This window comes from Nicotiana tomentosiformis, chromosome 6 (genome assembly GCF_000390325.3).
Source record: "Nicotiana tomentosiformis chromosome 6, ASM39032v3, whole genome shotgun sequence".
NCBI lineage: Eukaryota > Viridiplantae > Streptophyta > Magnoliopsida > Solanales > Solanaceae > Nicotiana > Nicotiana tomentosiformis.
In genome coordinates, this window is record NC_090817.1 from 61166427 (window position 1) to 61182246 (window position 15820).

The window sequence follows — 15820 nt, forward strand, 5'->3', positions numbered from 1 at the left end:
CCCTCTCTACGATAAGCCCGATGGATCCTTCTTGATCCTATTCTTCATCAGTTTCTATCACATTCACCCCCTCACCCTTGTGATTAGGAAGAGGATAATTACAGACAGTCGGTGCAGACTCCTTTGCCTGTATAACCTTGGTGTCAATCAGTGTCCGAATGTTATCTTTCTAACCGACATTCTTCAATCGTATGTCCCTTCATGCCTGAATGGTAGGCACAAGTCTTGTTGGGGTTGACCCACTAAGAAGGGTTTTAGCAGTTGTAGGAATGGGATTGACATAACAAACGACCTTCAGTCTCTCATATAATTCAGCTATGGGCTCGACGATAGGTCTGTATTGTCTGGGAGTTTTGCCGTTAAAAATTGGTCGGGGTTTTGGGTAGTTTTGACGGGCGGGGGGAGATGAATGGTAGTATTATGGCTGGGTATTGTAGGTGTGGTAAGTGGTGGTAGGGTAATGGTATTTTGGAGGTAAGGGTTGATATGTTGGTGGAGGTGTTTGATAGGTAAGGGAGACTTAGGGCCCTTGGCTACCATCACGACACCCACTTTCTTCCTCTTGAAATGCCCCCAGACTGTAAGGCTTTATTGGTAGCTTGCAGCACCTCAAAATTAGTCACCATACCGCTCTTCATGCCCTCTTCTATCCTTTCTCCTAGTTTGATGATGTCAGAGAACTTGTGATTCTCTATAACCATCAATCTTTCATAATACTGTGAATCTTGAGCTTTGACAAAGAACTTGTTCATTTGTTCCTCTTCTAGTGGTGGCCTCACCTTGGCGACCTCTGATCTCCAGCGAGTAGCATACTCACAGAAGGTTTCTTTTAGCTTCTTCTTGAGGTTCTTGATATAGAAAATGTCTGGCTCACTTCCCGTGTTGAACCTGAATCTATCCATGAAATCGGATGCCATGCTTACCTAGTTTTCCCACTTCTTTGAATTCTGACTAACGTACCAGGATAGAGCATCGCCGACGAGACTTTGCATGAACATCTTCATGCGGATTTGTTCATTCTTGCCCACTCCTACAAGCTTATCACAGTATGTCCTGAAATGTACTTGGGATCACCAGTGCCATCGAACATCTCAAACTTAGGAGGTTTGTAACCCTCCGGCAATTCCACATCTTGCTGGATACACAGGTCTTCATAATTCGAGCCTTCAACACCTTTCCCCCCTCAACACTCTGGACTAGTCCTGTCAACTTCTTTAGCTCTTCCGCCATATTCTGGATGAGCAGGTCCTTCTCGGTTGGTTCTGGTATGTATAGGGTTTTTTGTGGGGGTGTGTGGTAGGGTCTCCACGTATATAGAGCTGCCTTGGTGCGTTCTGGGGCTTGAGTACATAGGTGATCATTGATGGAGGTCTGAAAAGGATCGGGGATAGGTTGTGGTACGTTCTGAGGGGTATGATAGGTGGTTTTTTATGGATACTAGGTCGTGTGATACTGGTGTTGTTGAGGGGTTTGTAACGGTGGAGGGTTAAGGTCTTGGGGGGTGTGGGGTTGTGATATTGGTGCGTTGCAGGAGGATTTTGTGGAGCTAGGGGTGGTGGATCTTGGTTTTGTGCGTATTGGGGTGGTGTTTGATTCTAGGCGGTGGTGTTCTGATGGTTGATGTCAGGGACATTCAAAGTAAGTGAGAGGTTTGTGAGATTTCAGACCTACTCAAGCTCACCTTTTATCTCCCCGATTTTCTGCTCCCAACGTAGGACTAACTCATTTTGTCCTGGCGTACTCCTTTCGTCTGATTACCACTTAAATCGTCCATCTTCCCTTTGCCTTTGCCTTTGCTTTTCGGGTTGGTAGGTGGAAGAGGAGGTGGAGAACCTCTCGATCTAGTGTGGTATGCTGACGATGCCTGAATACACAAACCAACCTTTAGGAATGGGAATAATCAAAAGAAAAACAAAAAGGGTAACCAAGTCAGTACGACAAAATAAAAGATTGTTTGCAATATTTAAGCAAGTAGCACGTAAGGAATGCAATAGTTCACGTCCTAATTTGGGGAACTTGTTGTGCCCGAGGTAGGCCTAAGCGACAAATAGACTTGGAGAAAATTTATGCCAACGTTGCCTCATACCATTAATGCAAAAAATAATTAAAACCAATCTTTACTAAACCGACATAATAATATAAAGTCACTAATGGCATGAATCCTTATTTCATTGAAATCTAGCAAAATCTAACTAGAAAGCAATAAAGGGCATTTACCCTAATCTAGTTGGTCCCAGAAGGACCTTCTCTATGCTTTGCTCAATTGACTCCATCAATCACAGTCCCCAGGTCATGCATGTCGAACAAAAAGTAACCCATTTCCAGCTTCCCTCCTTCATCGCAGCCCATACCTTGGCAGTCCCACATCCTCTTTCTCATATTTTCCTCCAACTCCATCAACCCTTTCTCTAAGTGCTCCAACCTCTTTGTCAACTTGTTCACAATCTCCTTCCATTTTTTGATCGCCTCCATATCCACCTTATGTTTTTCTAGATGCTTAGCTTCAGATTCAAACACTCTTTTGCGTAGCCTTTTTTACTTTACCAGAACCTCATCCACCTTATCTACGATTCTTTCTTTTTGATTGATTCCCGATTTGACGTCCCTGGTCATGTCGTCTTCCAACCATAAGAGGTAGTAATACATATGACCGGCATGGTACCTGTCTGATTCGATAGTGTCCCATCTACGATGACCCTTTGGTTCCACATGTGCTGAGCCTCAAATTTGAATGGAATAATATCTCTTTGAAGTCTACTTTATACTGAACCATATTGGAAACCCTAGGTATGGTCTGCTTCCTCCCAGCCTACCTTATTACCCTTATAGGAACGTAAGGGTAAATGCCTCATAACCCAATTAGCACCAAATGAATGGTCCCTTTGGATCTGATGATGAACTCTCCATTAGGAAACCACTCGAACATCTAATGCACTTATTCGTCAGTCAAATTATTGAAGAAATGTAGCCAACCTTCACCATCCTCGGGCTTTGCAAACCAATCCGGAGCAAATGTCATCTTCTTATGGTGATGACTGGCGATGTAGTCATTCAGTAGCCTACGCAAGAGCTCCTGGCGAAAGTCTCCCCTCTGAAAATGCTCTAGCAGCCAAACTTGTAGGATTGCAAGCCTCGAAATGTCCAAACCCATGCTTGCACGATCCAAGGCTTGGTTCATCTTAGCTAGTATCATAGGGATGATGGTGTATTTTTGACCCTCGATACCCTCAATCACGATCCTGGCAAAAATGGCCAAGCGAGTGTAAATTCTCCCATCCTAGAGAGGTTATAGCTAACTCCTTGTGATGCAGACAGTATGATTTACTTTGTCCGTGCTCATAGAGAAACTCAAAAGTAATGTAGGATTTCTTCTAGCAAACCAACTTGGCATTCTTCTTGAACCCTAGAATTTTCAGAAAGCCACGAAGAGTGCAATTTTCTGGCACCAACAGACCCGGACTATCCCATGGGAATTTTACGAAGCCCCCTATCTCTTCTAGAAGAGGAGTCATTTATATACTGAAAAATCAAAAAACAACTCTCTTTTCATCCCAAAACATAGCGATGCCTCAATTAGCTCTCTCTTTGGTCGAATATTCAGCAAAGCTGGCAAGTTATCCAACACTCTCCTTATGTGGTTTCTGTCACATGGTGCAAGGTCATTCAACCAGTCAATCAGTAGGGGTGGGATATTCTGAACCAAGTCAAACCTGGGAATTGCGTGCCTCATTTTCTGCAAACAAATAAAAGGTTAGCCCTTTCCCCCTCCTGATTTGATTACTTATGCAATAACGGTCAACATGTTGGCACATTTTCTACAAGTAATGTACACAATATGATAGTTTCCTTTGGGATTGTGGAAATCCCTTTGGACTTTGGACAACGTTTATCAAAACGGATTAATGCGTCAATGACGTTTCAATCGATACTAGGTTTAGCATGGTGCATCTACATTTCAAATCAGAGTGGGGTTTCTAAATGGATCTAGACTGATACTCTCAAGTGGACGACTTGAAAGGGAAAGGCACAAGACCGTCGACTGCACCGCTGATTGACTAGTCTACCGCCAATAAGCCTTTCCGGTTTAAACGGTATTTTTTTAGGAAAGGGAAGACACTCATCAAGCGCTACTATGTTGATAATAAGCACGAGTTGAGTATGATGTTGAAAGCATGCTTTATGCAACAAATAGTAACACGTTGCCAGATACTTTGCATGATGAAAGCATGTAAAAATAGTAAATAATGCGATAAAGATGGATAGGAGAAGAAAAAGGAAATACAAAGGAGAGAAGGTAGCATAACTCATGAAAAAGTTCAAGAACGCAATAAAATGAAGCAAATAGGGGGGACAGGGACGAGAGATACATGATATGGCAATTTTAAGCAAGTAAGGGAAACAGGGAGGGGAATGTTCATGATATAGCAATTTTAAGCAAATAAGGGAAATAGGGAGGGGATGTACATGATATAGAAATATTAAGAAAATAAGGGAAATATTAGGGGATGTACATGAGAGAAGTCAAATAACCCATTAATCCACACAGGCAAAAACTCCGTTATGGTAAGAGCCTAAGTATCTCCCCAGCAGAGTCGCCATGCTGTCACACCCCGTTTTCTCACGAAAGCATGTTTTAACATGTGACAACTCTTTTAAATTGGTATTAAAAGAGAAGAGTAGCCACCTAACAATTTTAAGGTGTGTTAGGGAACCTGTTTGCAAATAACTCCATTTTAACTAGTTTGTATCACCAAAGATCGGCTAAGGGCTCAAACTACCTCGAAGAGAAGGGGTTAGGCACTCTTTGAGATCCACAATTGTGGTTCCCGGCTGAATTGTACGCTATGTGGGATTATCAGATAATAATTGTCCTATGTGATCGTGTAATTAAAGAAAGAGAGGGAGTCTAAATATCCAACTGCAATGTGAAACAAGCATAAAGAAGATTGCGCATATAAAGGAAGTAGACTATACTTTAATAATAGATTGGTCTAATCTTTTGAAGATTATAAGGTACAACCTTGTTTGATCGAAGTTCAAATAAACAGGGGTGCAAGTAGTAAGCGTATATCGGGGGGGAGGGGTCCTATATGTTTTAGCCTAAATGATCACCACATGCAACATAAATAATACTTCGCAACTCCCTTAAGGTAGGGGTTGCTCGTGTTATTCAGCAGGTACAAACTATCATCTCCTGCTACCCAATTACTATCTTAAAGTTGTTTACCTAAAGCGTTCTAATTCAATTCTAAATTGCGCCGTGTGCGTGCATTACCCGTCCCATGCTTATGGTCCAGTAGGCTTTGGACCTTCTACTTGGGTGGTTCTAGACTTTACTTAGGATGCTCAAAATGATAAAACTAGCGCTCATTCAAAACAGGTAGGACTGCACATAGTTGCAATTAAGGCTCAAGTTGGCCACCACACATAGGCACAAATGCACGCAAGACATTCATGAGTTTCATGCTAACAAGGTTCCATATTATGCTGTAAACTGTCATAGGCAGTTTTGGAGTTGCAATTCATTTCGTCTTTTGATCCTATAGGCATGCTTTCTAAATGAGTAGTGAAACCCTATAGGCATGTTCTCTAAACAGTTGATATCTAGGAAATAATTAAGAATATGTACTTGTTTTGTTTACCCCTATAGGCATGTTTTCTAGGCGGGCAATATGATAAAAAGATAATTTTGTTAATCAATTTAAAGTCCTATAGACATGGTATCTAGCTAAGTCACGTGGACGGACGAAATGTTAATGCAAGCAATTCTTAATTACTCAACGAGATCCTATATGCATGCTATCTAACAATACACAGCAATAGAGCAAGTTGAGCAAATAACCAATTATGTTTGAATCCTATAGGCATGCTATCTAATAGCATATATGAGTAGAGCATGTGAACAAGTGAATCACTTAGATTCTTATGTGCATGCTTTCTAACAGTGTACAGAAATAAGACATATTGAGCAAGTAAAAGCACTTAGGTTCATATAAGCATACTTTCTATCAATGTATAGAAATAGAGCATGTCAAACAAGATAGCAAATAACTCATTTAGACCCTATAAGCATGTTTCCCCCCCATTCATGCGAGAATTAGAGTACCCAATCCCCCTTTTCACTAATGTTCCCCGTCATTTGTTATTACAGACCGAAATAGCATAATTACAAGCTCAATAGAATGATCACAAGCCCAACTAGGATCACTACAGGCCCGACATATATACAGAATACCCAGGGGTGCAATTGGGCCTTCAACTAAGCTTGGAATCTTATCTGGATGAGCAGACCAACACTCTAGATGGCTGTTGATATGCTTCAGCTCTCAGTACCAAATTGGCTTAGCAAACAGGCCCATACGACTGCCTTGCTTACCCATTTGAGTACCAAACCAAGCGTAATAATAAGTGACAAACTATATGCTAGGCTAACTTTGAAATCAAAGCACTTAGACCTTAAAGTTGTAGATAACAGAGAAACAGAAGCCTTCCGGACTAACGGCACACTGGCAGGGTTACACAAGGTCTCAGCAGGAATATCATATACAGGATAGATACAAGCTATATTTCCCAAGGAACTAGTTAAGAGACAGTAAGCTAAAGATAATAGAATTTTAGACATAAAGAGTAATTTTAGACATAAGAGCATGGTTTAGATTTAACCTAAAGAGTAATTTTAGACATAAGAATCTTAATAAGGAAATTTAGAGGAGCCCTACTTAGGAACACAAGTAAGGAGCAGTTATAAAGAAAAACCTTAAACGTGAGAGCCTAAGGAAGACATGATTACAACTAACTTGCAGCCAAGCAGAATAACAAACAGACTAGTGGACATGTGGAAGCAATCACTTAGCTTGAACAGGAAAAGCTTAACATATTGAGTGTCAGGCAGATATTAGTCATAACACAAGGCTCAAAACCTTAAAGAAAACACAAGGACTCATTGTAGGTGAATTCATGCCAACACCAAATTAACATGTCAAACAAGCATCAGGACTAATCCTAGTTGATCATATAGGATGAATAGGCTTAATATATTGGAATTCATCCCAGCAGTCTCAAGCAATCAGTGAGCATATAACAAAATTAAACTTTACAAATAGTAGAGAGACCTAGTTGGGACATTATTGGTATCACGAATTGACTCTAGTAAAGTAGCATATTATACATGAAGGACTCAACACAAAGCAATTCATTTGAACAAATTTTGGGCATGAATTAGTTTCTCACAAGAACCTAAGGCATGGACTCATAACAAGCAACATGTATAAATAACATAATGGTTAAAGATCATTCATGCTGAACACATATAGTAGGCATATCTTAAAGTTTAACAATGGCAAGGGATCATATTAGGCTAAATAACTAGATATTATTGTCGCACGTGATGGTCAAGGGTCAATTTGCAGAGAAGTAGCAGAGGTACCATGCCGACAGGTCGCATATATTAGATTACAATACAATGCAGCTTGATGAGAGTTTGGGTTATGAAGAGGAGCCAGTTGCCATTGTTGACAGGCATGTTTGCAAGTTGAGGTCTAAGAAGATTTTAGTAGTGAAGGTCCAGTGGAGGGATCAACCAGTCGAAGAGGAGAATTGGGAGACCAAGGAGGACATGCGGAGCGAATAACCACACTTATTTGGCACTCTAGGTATGATTCTAGACCCGTTCGAGGACAAATGTTTGTTTAAGAGGTGCAGAATGTAACGACCCAAGCGGTCGTTATGCTTTCTAGATCCCTGTGATCCTATTTAAGGTTCCCCGTATGTAATTTTACTATTTTATGACTTGTAGGGGTGGTTGGTTTTGTTTTGATAGGGTTCGGGTCGAATTCAGAACACTTAGCTCCATAATAGTGGCCTAAGGTTGCCAAGTTTAACTTGAGTCAACATTTTTAGTAAACGGACTCGCAATTAGGATTTAAAGGTTCTAATAGCTTCGTATGGTAATTTTCGACTAAGGCGTATGTCCGGATGTTCATTTTGAAGTCTGTAGCTTGGTTTGAGGCTTTTTGCTGAAAGTTAGAAAATTAAAGGTTTGGAAGATTAAGGGGTTTGACCGATAGTTTACATTGTGGATATAGGGTACGGATTTTGGTTCCAGAAGTTGGGATAGAACCCTTGTGTTATTTGGGACTAGTGTTCAAAATTTCAGCTCATTCGGAGTTGGTTGTTATGATTCGGCAATAGTTTTAGAAGTTGGAGGTTCAATAGTTTCATTAGGCTTGAATGCGGATGCAATTTATTATTTTGATGTTGTTTGATGTGAATTGAGGCTTCGAGTAAGTTCTCATTATGTTTAAGAACTTGTTGGTATGTTTGGTCATGGTCCCGGGGGCCTCGGGTGCTATTCGGTTGAGGTGCGGAACATGTTTGCACTTAGGGTTATTGCTGAAGGCTTCAGGTCTAGTGCAATCGCACCTGCGAGGAAATGGCCATAGGTGTGAGACCGTAGGAGAAGCCCCATGGTCGCAGAAGCACTTTTGGGGATGGAGTTGGGAAGGCCGCAAATGCGAGGGGTTCTCCGTAGAAGTGGAAATGGACCACATGGGCTGAAGACTGCAGAAGCAGAAGGAATCCGTTGAAGCGGATTCTTGTCGGCAAAAGCGAAAAGGCTTAAAGCCGTGGGGGATCGCAAATGCAATCTTTGGACTGCACCTGTGGGACTGCTTATTGGGTTAAGTGACCCAGGTATGATAATCGCCGGGTAGTAGAGTGCATTTAATTCGGCACTGCCTAATTCCCTCACATTTTCACTTGGTTTTGGGAGCATTTGAGAGAACATTTGTGTGGGATCCACATCAACTTCACAAGGTAAGTAAATTCTACCCATTTTAAAGTTAAATACATGGATTATGGGTAGATTAAACATGGAAAATAGTTAAATTTTGTGGAATTTTTGTGGAGAACCTAGGGTTTAAGTAAAAATTGGATTTGATCACGAATTTGGTTATAGATTTTATAATAAATTATATATTTGGGTTCGTGTGGTTACCGGGCTCGGATTGGAGTTCCGGGAGTTGGAGTAGGTCTGTGGTGTCATATGTGACTTGTGTGCAAAATTTGGGGTCAAACAGACATGACTTGATAGGTTTCGGCATCGTTTGTAGAAGTTAGAATTCCTTAGTTTAATAGGCTTGAATTGGGGTGCAATTCATGTTTTGATGTTGTTTAAGGTGATTTGAGGTCTCGAATAAGTTTGTATCATTTTTAGGACTTGTTGGTATGTTTGGTTGAGGTCCCAGGGGGCCTCGGGTTGATTTCAGATGGTTAACGAATCGAAAATGGGACTAAATGCATGGCTGAAGCTGGGACTCTTCTAGTGTGATCGCACCTGCGAGGTGTTGGCCGTATGTGCGATGTCGCAGATGCAGTTTTTTATGTGCAGGTGTAGAGCTGGGCTGGCCTGGGGCCGGGTGCAGGTGCGATGGGGTAACCGCATATGCATGCCCGCAGGTGCGAGCAAGGCTCCGCAGATGCGGAGTTAACGGGCGAGGTTTGTTTTCGCAGAAGCAGATGGTGGGCCATCGAAGCACCTCCGCATGTGCGGAACCTGGAGCGTAGATGCGGGCCCTGGGGGTTTAAGTGATTTCTGCAAAAGTGAAGGATTTTACTGCAAAAGCGGTCCCGCAGGTGTGGTTATTTGGCCGCAGGTGCGAAAAGCCTAGACAGTGTCTTATAAATGAGGGTTCCGAGATGTTTCACTATTTTAATCATTTCATGCTCGGGATTTGGCAATTCTTGAGAGGAGTTTCGAGGGATTTCTTGAGGTAAGTGACTTGTGATCTAATTTGTTCAATAATTGTATTTCCCCATTGATTTTCCCACCTAGTTTGTGTGTATTTATGGTGGAATTTTGGAGTTTGAGGTTAGGGATTTGGGTCGACTTTTGACTTTTGATTAATAACATAGTATTTTTCTTATGGGATTGATTCCTTTAGTCCGTGTTGATTATATCGAATTGTTTATGGCTAGATTCGAGGCATTCGTAGGCCGTTTCGCTAGGCAAGGGTGTGTTGGAGTAGAGATTTGCTCGGATTGAGGTAAGTAACCGTTCTAAATCTGGTTCTGAGGGTATGAAACCCTTTATTATGTGTCATGTGTTCGGTTTTGAGGTGGCGCACATACTAGGTGACAGGCGTGTGGGCATAAACCATAGGAATTGTGACTTGGTCTATTCCATGGAACTGTGTAGTTGAATAATTTGTTGTTATCCGTACGTTCTCCATGTATTAGAGAAATAGAACTACAAATCATGTTAGAAATCATGTTTAAGCTATGTTTTGGCACTGTAGGGACCCACATAGGTCATGTACATGTTGAATTATCTGTTAAAATGTTATTTTTTTGTATGTCACAGTTTTACTTGCATATTCCATCTAAGTCTCTATTGGTATTATTGATGCATTATATCATTGCTGTTTGGGCTGATTATCATGATTTCTGAGAGCCCGAGAGACTGGAGAGGTTGATGACTGGGTGAGGCCGAGGGCTTGATTGTGAGGATATTTATGGGATTGGGCTGCACGCCGTAGCATGTGTCATTGATTTATGCCATGATTGGCTTGTTATAGCGCTTGAGCTGAAGGAGCCCCTCCAGAGTCTGTACACCCCCCAGTGAGCGCAGGTACCTACTGACTACGATTGTCGAGTGCTGAGTGATTGAGAGGAATGAGTGACTATGAGGAATGAGTGATGGTGATGTTGGAGTGAATGGGAGGACTGAGTGACTGTTGCTCTGAGTGAATGCATTTGACTTTCATTTCTGTTGCACTTCAGCTATCATATATTACCGTCTTGTAATTTTTGGGAGATATTATGTTCTGTTTCACCTGAACTTGACATTGATTAATTGTTGTGGCCTAAATTGTCGAACTTGAAAGCGTGCATACCTTCCTATGTTAAAATTACTATAATTGAATAATAAATATGAAGCTCGTCAATACTTTCAGTCCTTTATTTAGTCTTGTTACTTACTGAGTTGGTTGTACTCACGCTACACCCTGCACTTCGTGTGCAGATCCAGGTGTTTACGGACATAGTGGGTGTTGGTACCTTTGTATAGTTGATCGTGTGGAGATATTAAGGTAGCTGCCTGGCGTTTCGCAGACCTTGTCTCTCCATCCCTATCTTTCTGCCTTATGTATTTAGTTTCAAACTATTATAGACAGTACTCCAAGAATTGTGATGTTTAGACACTCATGTACTCAGTGACACCCCGATGTTAAGAATTTCTATATTGGTTTTGACTTTCTATCCATTTTGAGAGTTTTGTTCATTTAAACCTATGTTATTCTTACTTTTCATTTAAAAATGTGGAAGTATTTTGAAGTGTCGGCTTGCCTAGTATCGCAATAGGCTCCTGCAGATCCACCAGTCGCTCTAGCTCAGGAGAAGGTACCAGATACGGTTGAGCCAGTGGGGCCAACTCAGGCACCGGCTGTGCCCATTGTGATTCTAGACCTTCAAGAGGCCTTGGCTCAGGTTTTGACGGTGTGCACCAACCTTGCTCATGCGGTCTCTACTCACACCGTAGCAGCCACTTCTTAGGCCGGGGGAGGTACTCAAACTCCTGCCGCCCGTACTCCAAAATAGGTGATGCATGGACTCCAGACACTGGGGGAACTACCAGCCCAGCCGGTTGCTGTTCCTCAGACCCAGGTGGTCCCCGTTATGACTAATGATGAGCAGAGGAGACTAGAGAGATTTGGGAGGCTCCAACCTCCATCATTTAGCGGGGCGAGTCATAGGATGACCAGGGTTTCTTGGATAAGTGCCAGCGGATTCTTCGCACGACTAGTATTCTGGAGACCAGTGGGGTCTCATTCACTTCTTTTCAGTTTAGTGGGGCTGCCTTCAGATGGTGTGAGGATTATGAGAGGCATAGACCGGTCGGTGCAGCACCACTTACATGGCAGGAGTTCTCCGTTCTCTTCGTGGAGAATTTTGTGTCACAGTCTCGCAGGGAGGAGCTGCACAAACAGTTTGGGCAGCTACGTTAGGAGGGCAAGTCTGTGATGCAATATGAGATTAGGTTTTTTAAGTTGGATTGTCACACAGTTTGGTTGGTTCACACTGATAGGGAGAGGATAGGGAGGTTCATTGATGGACTCACATATAAGCTGCGGTTGCTTATGACTTGGGGGAGGGTATCTGGTGCTACTTTAGATGAGGTGGTTGATATTGCTCAGCATATATAGATGGTCTATAGTCAGGAGCGTGGGGAGAGGAAGGCCAAGAGGCCTCGTGGATCAGATGGTTTCAGCGGTGTTTCTTTCTGGGGTCAGTTCTAGCACAGTAGGGGTCATCCTTATAGGCACGCTCAGACGACTCGTCCAGCTCACCGTGGTGCATCATCCAACCATGGTTCATTTAGTGCTCATCAGGGTCAGTCATCTCTCAGTGCCATTCCAACTCAGAGTTCATCCCGTGCTCCATCGGTTCAGGGTTCATCTATGACAGGTCCTTCTAGCAGTTATCTCGGTGCTCGGGGCTCCATTCAGTCCCCACCACCAGCACCGGGGAGTTGTTTCGAGTGCGGGGAGTTTGGGAATATGTTGAGGTAGTGTCATCATCATCCCGGAGGTCCAGTGCAGCAGAATAGTCAGGCTGCGACTTCAGCATCAGTTACTTCACCACCCGCCTAGCCAGCTCGAGGTGGGGTTCAGTCAGCTAGGGATCGCCCAAGAGGGGGAGGCCGATCAGGTGGAGGCCAGGCCCAATTCAATGTTATTCCTACCAGACCATATGGTGTTGCTTCATACGTAGTGATCACATGTATTTTCTAAGTATGGCACAGAGATGACTCTGTATAATTTGACCATGGTTCCACTTATTTGTATATATCATCGTATGTTGCTCATTATATGGATATGCCCGTGAGTCCTTTGTTTCATTTGTTTATGTATATACGCCAGTGGGCGATACTATTGTTGTGGACCGTGTACATCGGTCGTGTGTAGTGACTATTGGGGATTGGAGACTAGAGTTGATCTCTTATTGCTTAGTATGGTCGATTTCGACGTGATCTTAGGTATGAATTGGTTGTCTCCATGTCATGCTGTTCTGGATTGTCACGATAAGACCGTGACATTGGCGATGATGGGGTTGCCAAGGATCGAGTGGAGAGGTTCTCTAGACTATGTTCCCAGCAGAGTGATTTTATATTTGAAGGCTCATCGGATGGTTGGGAAGGGTTGTTTATCTTATTTGGCCTTTGCAAGGGTTGTTGGTGCTAATACTCCTACTATTGATTCTGTTTCGGTGGTGCGAGACTTTTCGGATGTGTTTCCTGTAGACCTGCCGGGTATGCTGCCCGACAGGGATATTGACTTTGGTATTTACTTGGTGTCAGGCACTCAGCTTATTTCTATTCCTCTGTATCGTATGGCACCAGCTGAGAAGAAGGAATAAAAAGAGCAGCTTTAGGAACTTGTTGATAAAGGGGTTTATTAGGCCTAGTGTGTCATCTTGGGGTGTACCGGTTATGTTTGTGAAGAAGAAGTATGGTACTATGCGGATGTGCATTGATTATAGGCAATTGAACAAAGTTAAAATTAAGAACAAGTATCCTTTTTCGCGTATTGATGATCTATTTGACCAGTTTCAGGGAGCGAGGGTGTTCTCCAAGATTGTTTTGAGGTATGGGTATCACCAGCTGAAGATTCGACACTCGGATATTCTAAAGACACCATTTAGGACCCGTTATGGTCATTATGAGTTCCTTGTGATGTCTTTTGGGCTGACCAATGCCTCAGCCGCGTTCATGCATTTGATGAACAATGTGTTTCAGCCTTATCTCGACTGGTTTGTCATAGTATTCACTGATGACATCCTAGTGTACTCTCGTAGCAAGGAGGAGCTTGCCCAGCATTTGAGGATTGTGTTGCACCGGTTGATGGAGGAGAAGCTTTATGCCAAGTTCTCCAAATGTGAGTTTTGGCTTAGTTCAGTGGCGTTCTTGGGGTAGGTGGTGTCCAATTAGGGGATTCAGGTGGATCCAAAGAAGATAGAGGTGGTTCAGAGTTGGCCCATACCGTCCTCAGCTATGGAGATTCAGAGCTTTCTCGGCTTGGCCGGTTATTATCATCACTTTGTGGAGAGTTTCTCGTCTATTGCATCACGCTTTACCAAATTGACCCAAAAGGGTGCTTCTTTCAGGTTGTCGGATGAGTGTGAGGAGAGCTTTTAGAAGCTCAAGACTTCCTTGACCACAACTCTAGTTCTAGTTTTGCCTTCAGCTTCAGGCTCTTATACAATGTATTGTGATGCTTCTCGGATCGGTATTGGGTGTGTCTTGATGCAGGAGGGTAGAGTGATCGCTTATGCTTCGCGCCAATTGAAGCCCCATGAGAAGAACTACCTTGTTCATGATTTGGAGTTGGCTGCCATTGTTCAAGCATTGAAGATTTGGATACACTATCTCTACGGTGTGTCTTGTGAGGTATTTACGGATCACCAGAGTCTCCAACACTTCTTCAAACAAAAGGATCTAAATTTGAGGCAACGGTGATGGTTGGAGCTACTAAAGGACTGTGATATTACTATTCTGTATCATCCTGGGAAGAAAAATATGGTGGACGATGCCTTGAGTAGAATGTCAGTGAGTATGGGTAGCCTTGCATTCATTCCTGTTGGTGAGAGACCTCTTGTAGTTGATATTCATGCCTTGGCTAACCATTTTGTGAGATTAGATATTTCGGAGCCTAGTCGGGTTCTATCTTGTGTGGTTTCTCGTCCTTTCTTATATGATATCATCAGAGAGCACCAATATGATGATTCCCACTTGCTTGTCCTTAAGTACACAGTTCAACACGATGATGCCAGAGATGTTACTATTGGGGAAGATGGGGTGTTGAGGATGCAGGGTCAGATTTATGTGCATAATGTAGAAGGGCTACGTGAGTTGATTCTTGATGAGGCCCATAGTTCACAGTATTCCATTCATCCAGGTGCCGCAAAGATGTATCAGGACTCGAGACAACATTATTGGTGGAGGAGAATGAAGAAGGCAATAGTGGGATTTATAGCTCGGTGCCTTAACTGTTAGCAGGTGAAGTATGAGCATCATAGACCGGGTGGATTGCTTCAGAGGCTAGAGATTCCAGAGTGGAAATGGGAGTAGATCACCATGGATTTTGTAGTTGGGCTCCCACGGACTTCGAGGAAGTTCGATGCTATTTGGGTGATTGTGGATCAGTTGACAAAGTCCGCGCACTTCATTCCAGTTGGGACTACTTATTCTTCGGAACGGTTGGCTGAGATTTACATCCGTGAGATTGTTCGCCTTCACGGTGTGCCGGTGCCCATCATTTCAGATTGGGGCACGTAATTTTGGAGAGCCACGCAGCGAGAGTTGGGCACCCAGGTTGAGTTGAGCACAACATTTCATCCTCCGATAGACGGATAGTGTAAGAGCACTATTTAGATATTGGAGGACATGCTACGCGCTTGTGTCATTGATTTCGGGGGTTCATGGGATCAGTTTCTGCCACTCACGGAGTTTGCCTACAACAATAGCTACCAGTCGAGCATTCATATGGCTCCGTATGAGGCTCTATATGGGAGACAGTGTCGATATCCGGTTGGTTTGTTCGAGCCGAGGGAGGCCAGGCTATTGGGTACTGACTTGGTTCAGGATGCTTTGGAAAAGGTTAAATTGATTCAGGATCGGCTTTGCACGACGCAGTCCAAACAGAAGAGTTACGCCGATGGGAAGGTTTGTGACGTTGCTTTCATGGTTGGGGAGAAGGTTATGCTCAAGGTTTCTTCCATGAAGGGTGTTATGATGTTCGGGAAGAAGGGCAAGTTTAGCCCTCGG

At 43.0% G+C, this 15820-nt stretch overlaps 2 protein-coding genes across 2 annotated transcripts; one reads left to right on the forward strand and one right to left on the reverse strand.

The window, feature by feature from the left end:
- Positions 1 to 539: 539 nt before the first annotated feature.
- LOC138894073 (uncharacterized) lies at positions 540 to 917 on the reverse strand. Its single transcript, XM_070178747.1, has one exon. The coding sequence runs from the start codon at positions 915 to 917 to the stop codon at positions 540 to 542; it is 378 nt and encodes a 125-aa protein (XP_070034848.1).
- A 13691-nt stretch (positions 918 to 14608) lies between these two features.
- Positions 14609 to 15049, forward strand: LOC138894074 (uncharacterized). Its single transcript, XM_070178748.1, has one exon. It carries the CDS (start codon positions 14609 to 14611, stop codon positions 15047 to 15049), a length of 441 nt encoding a protein of 146 aa, XP_070034849.1.
- The last annotated feature ends 771 nt before the right edge of the window (positions 15050 to 15820 follow it).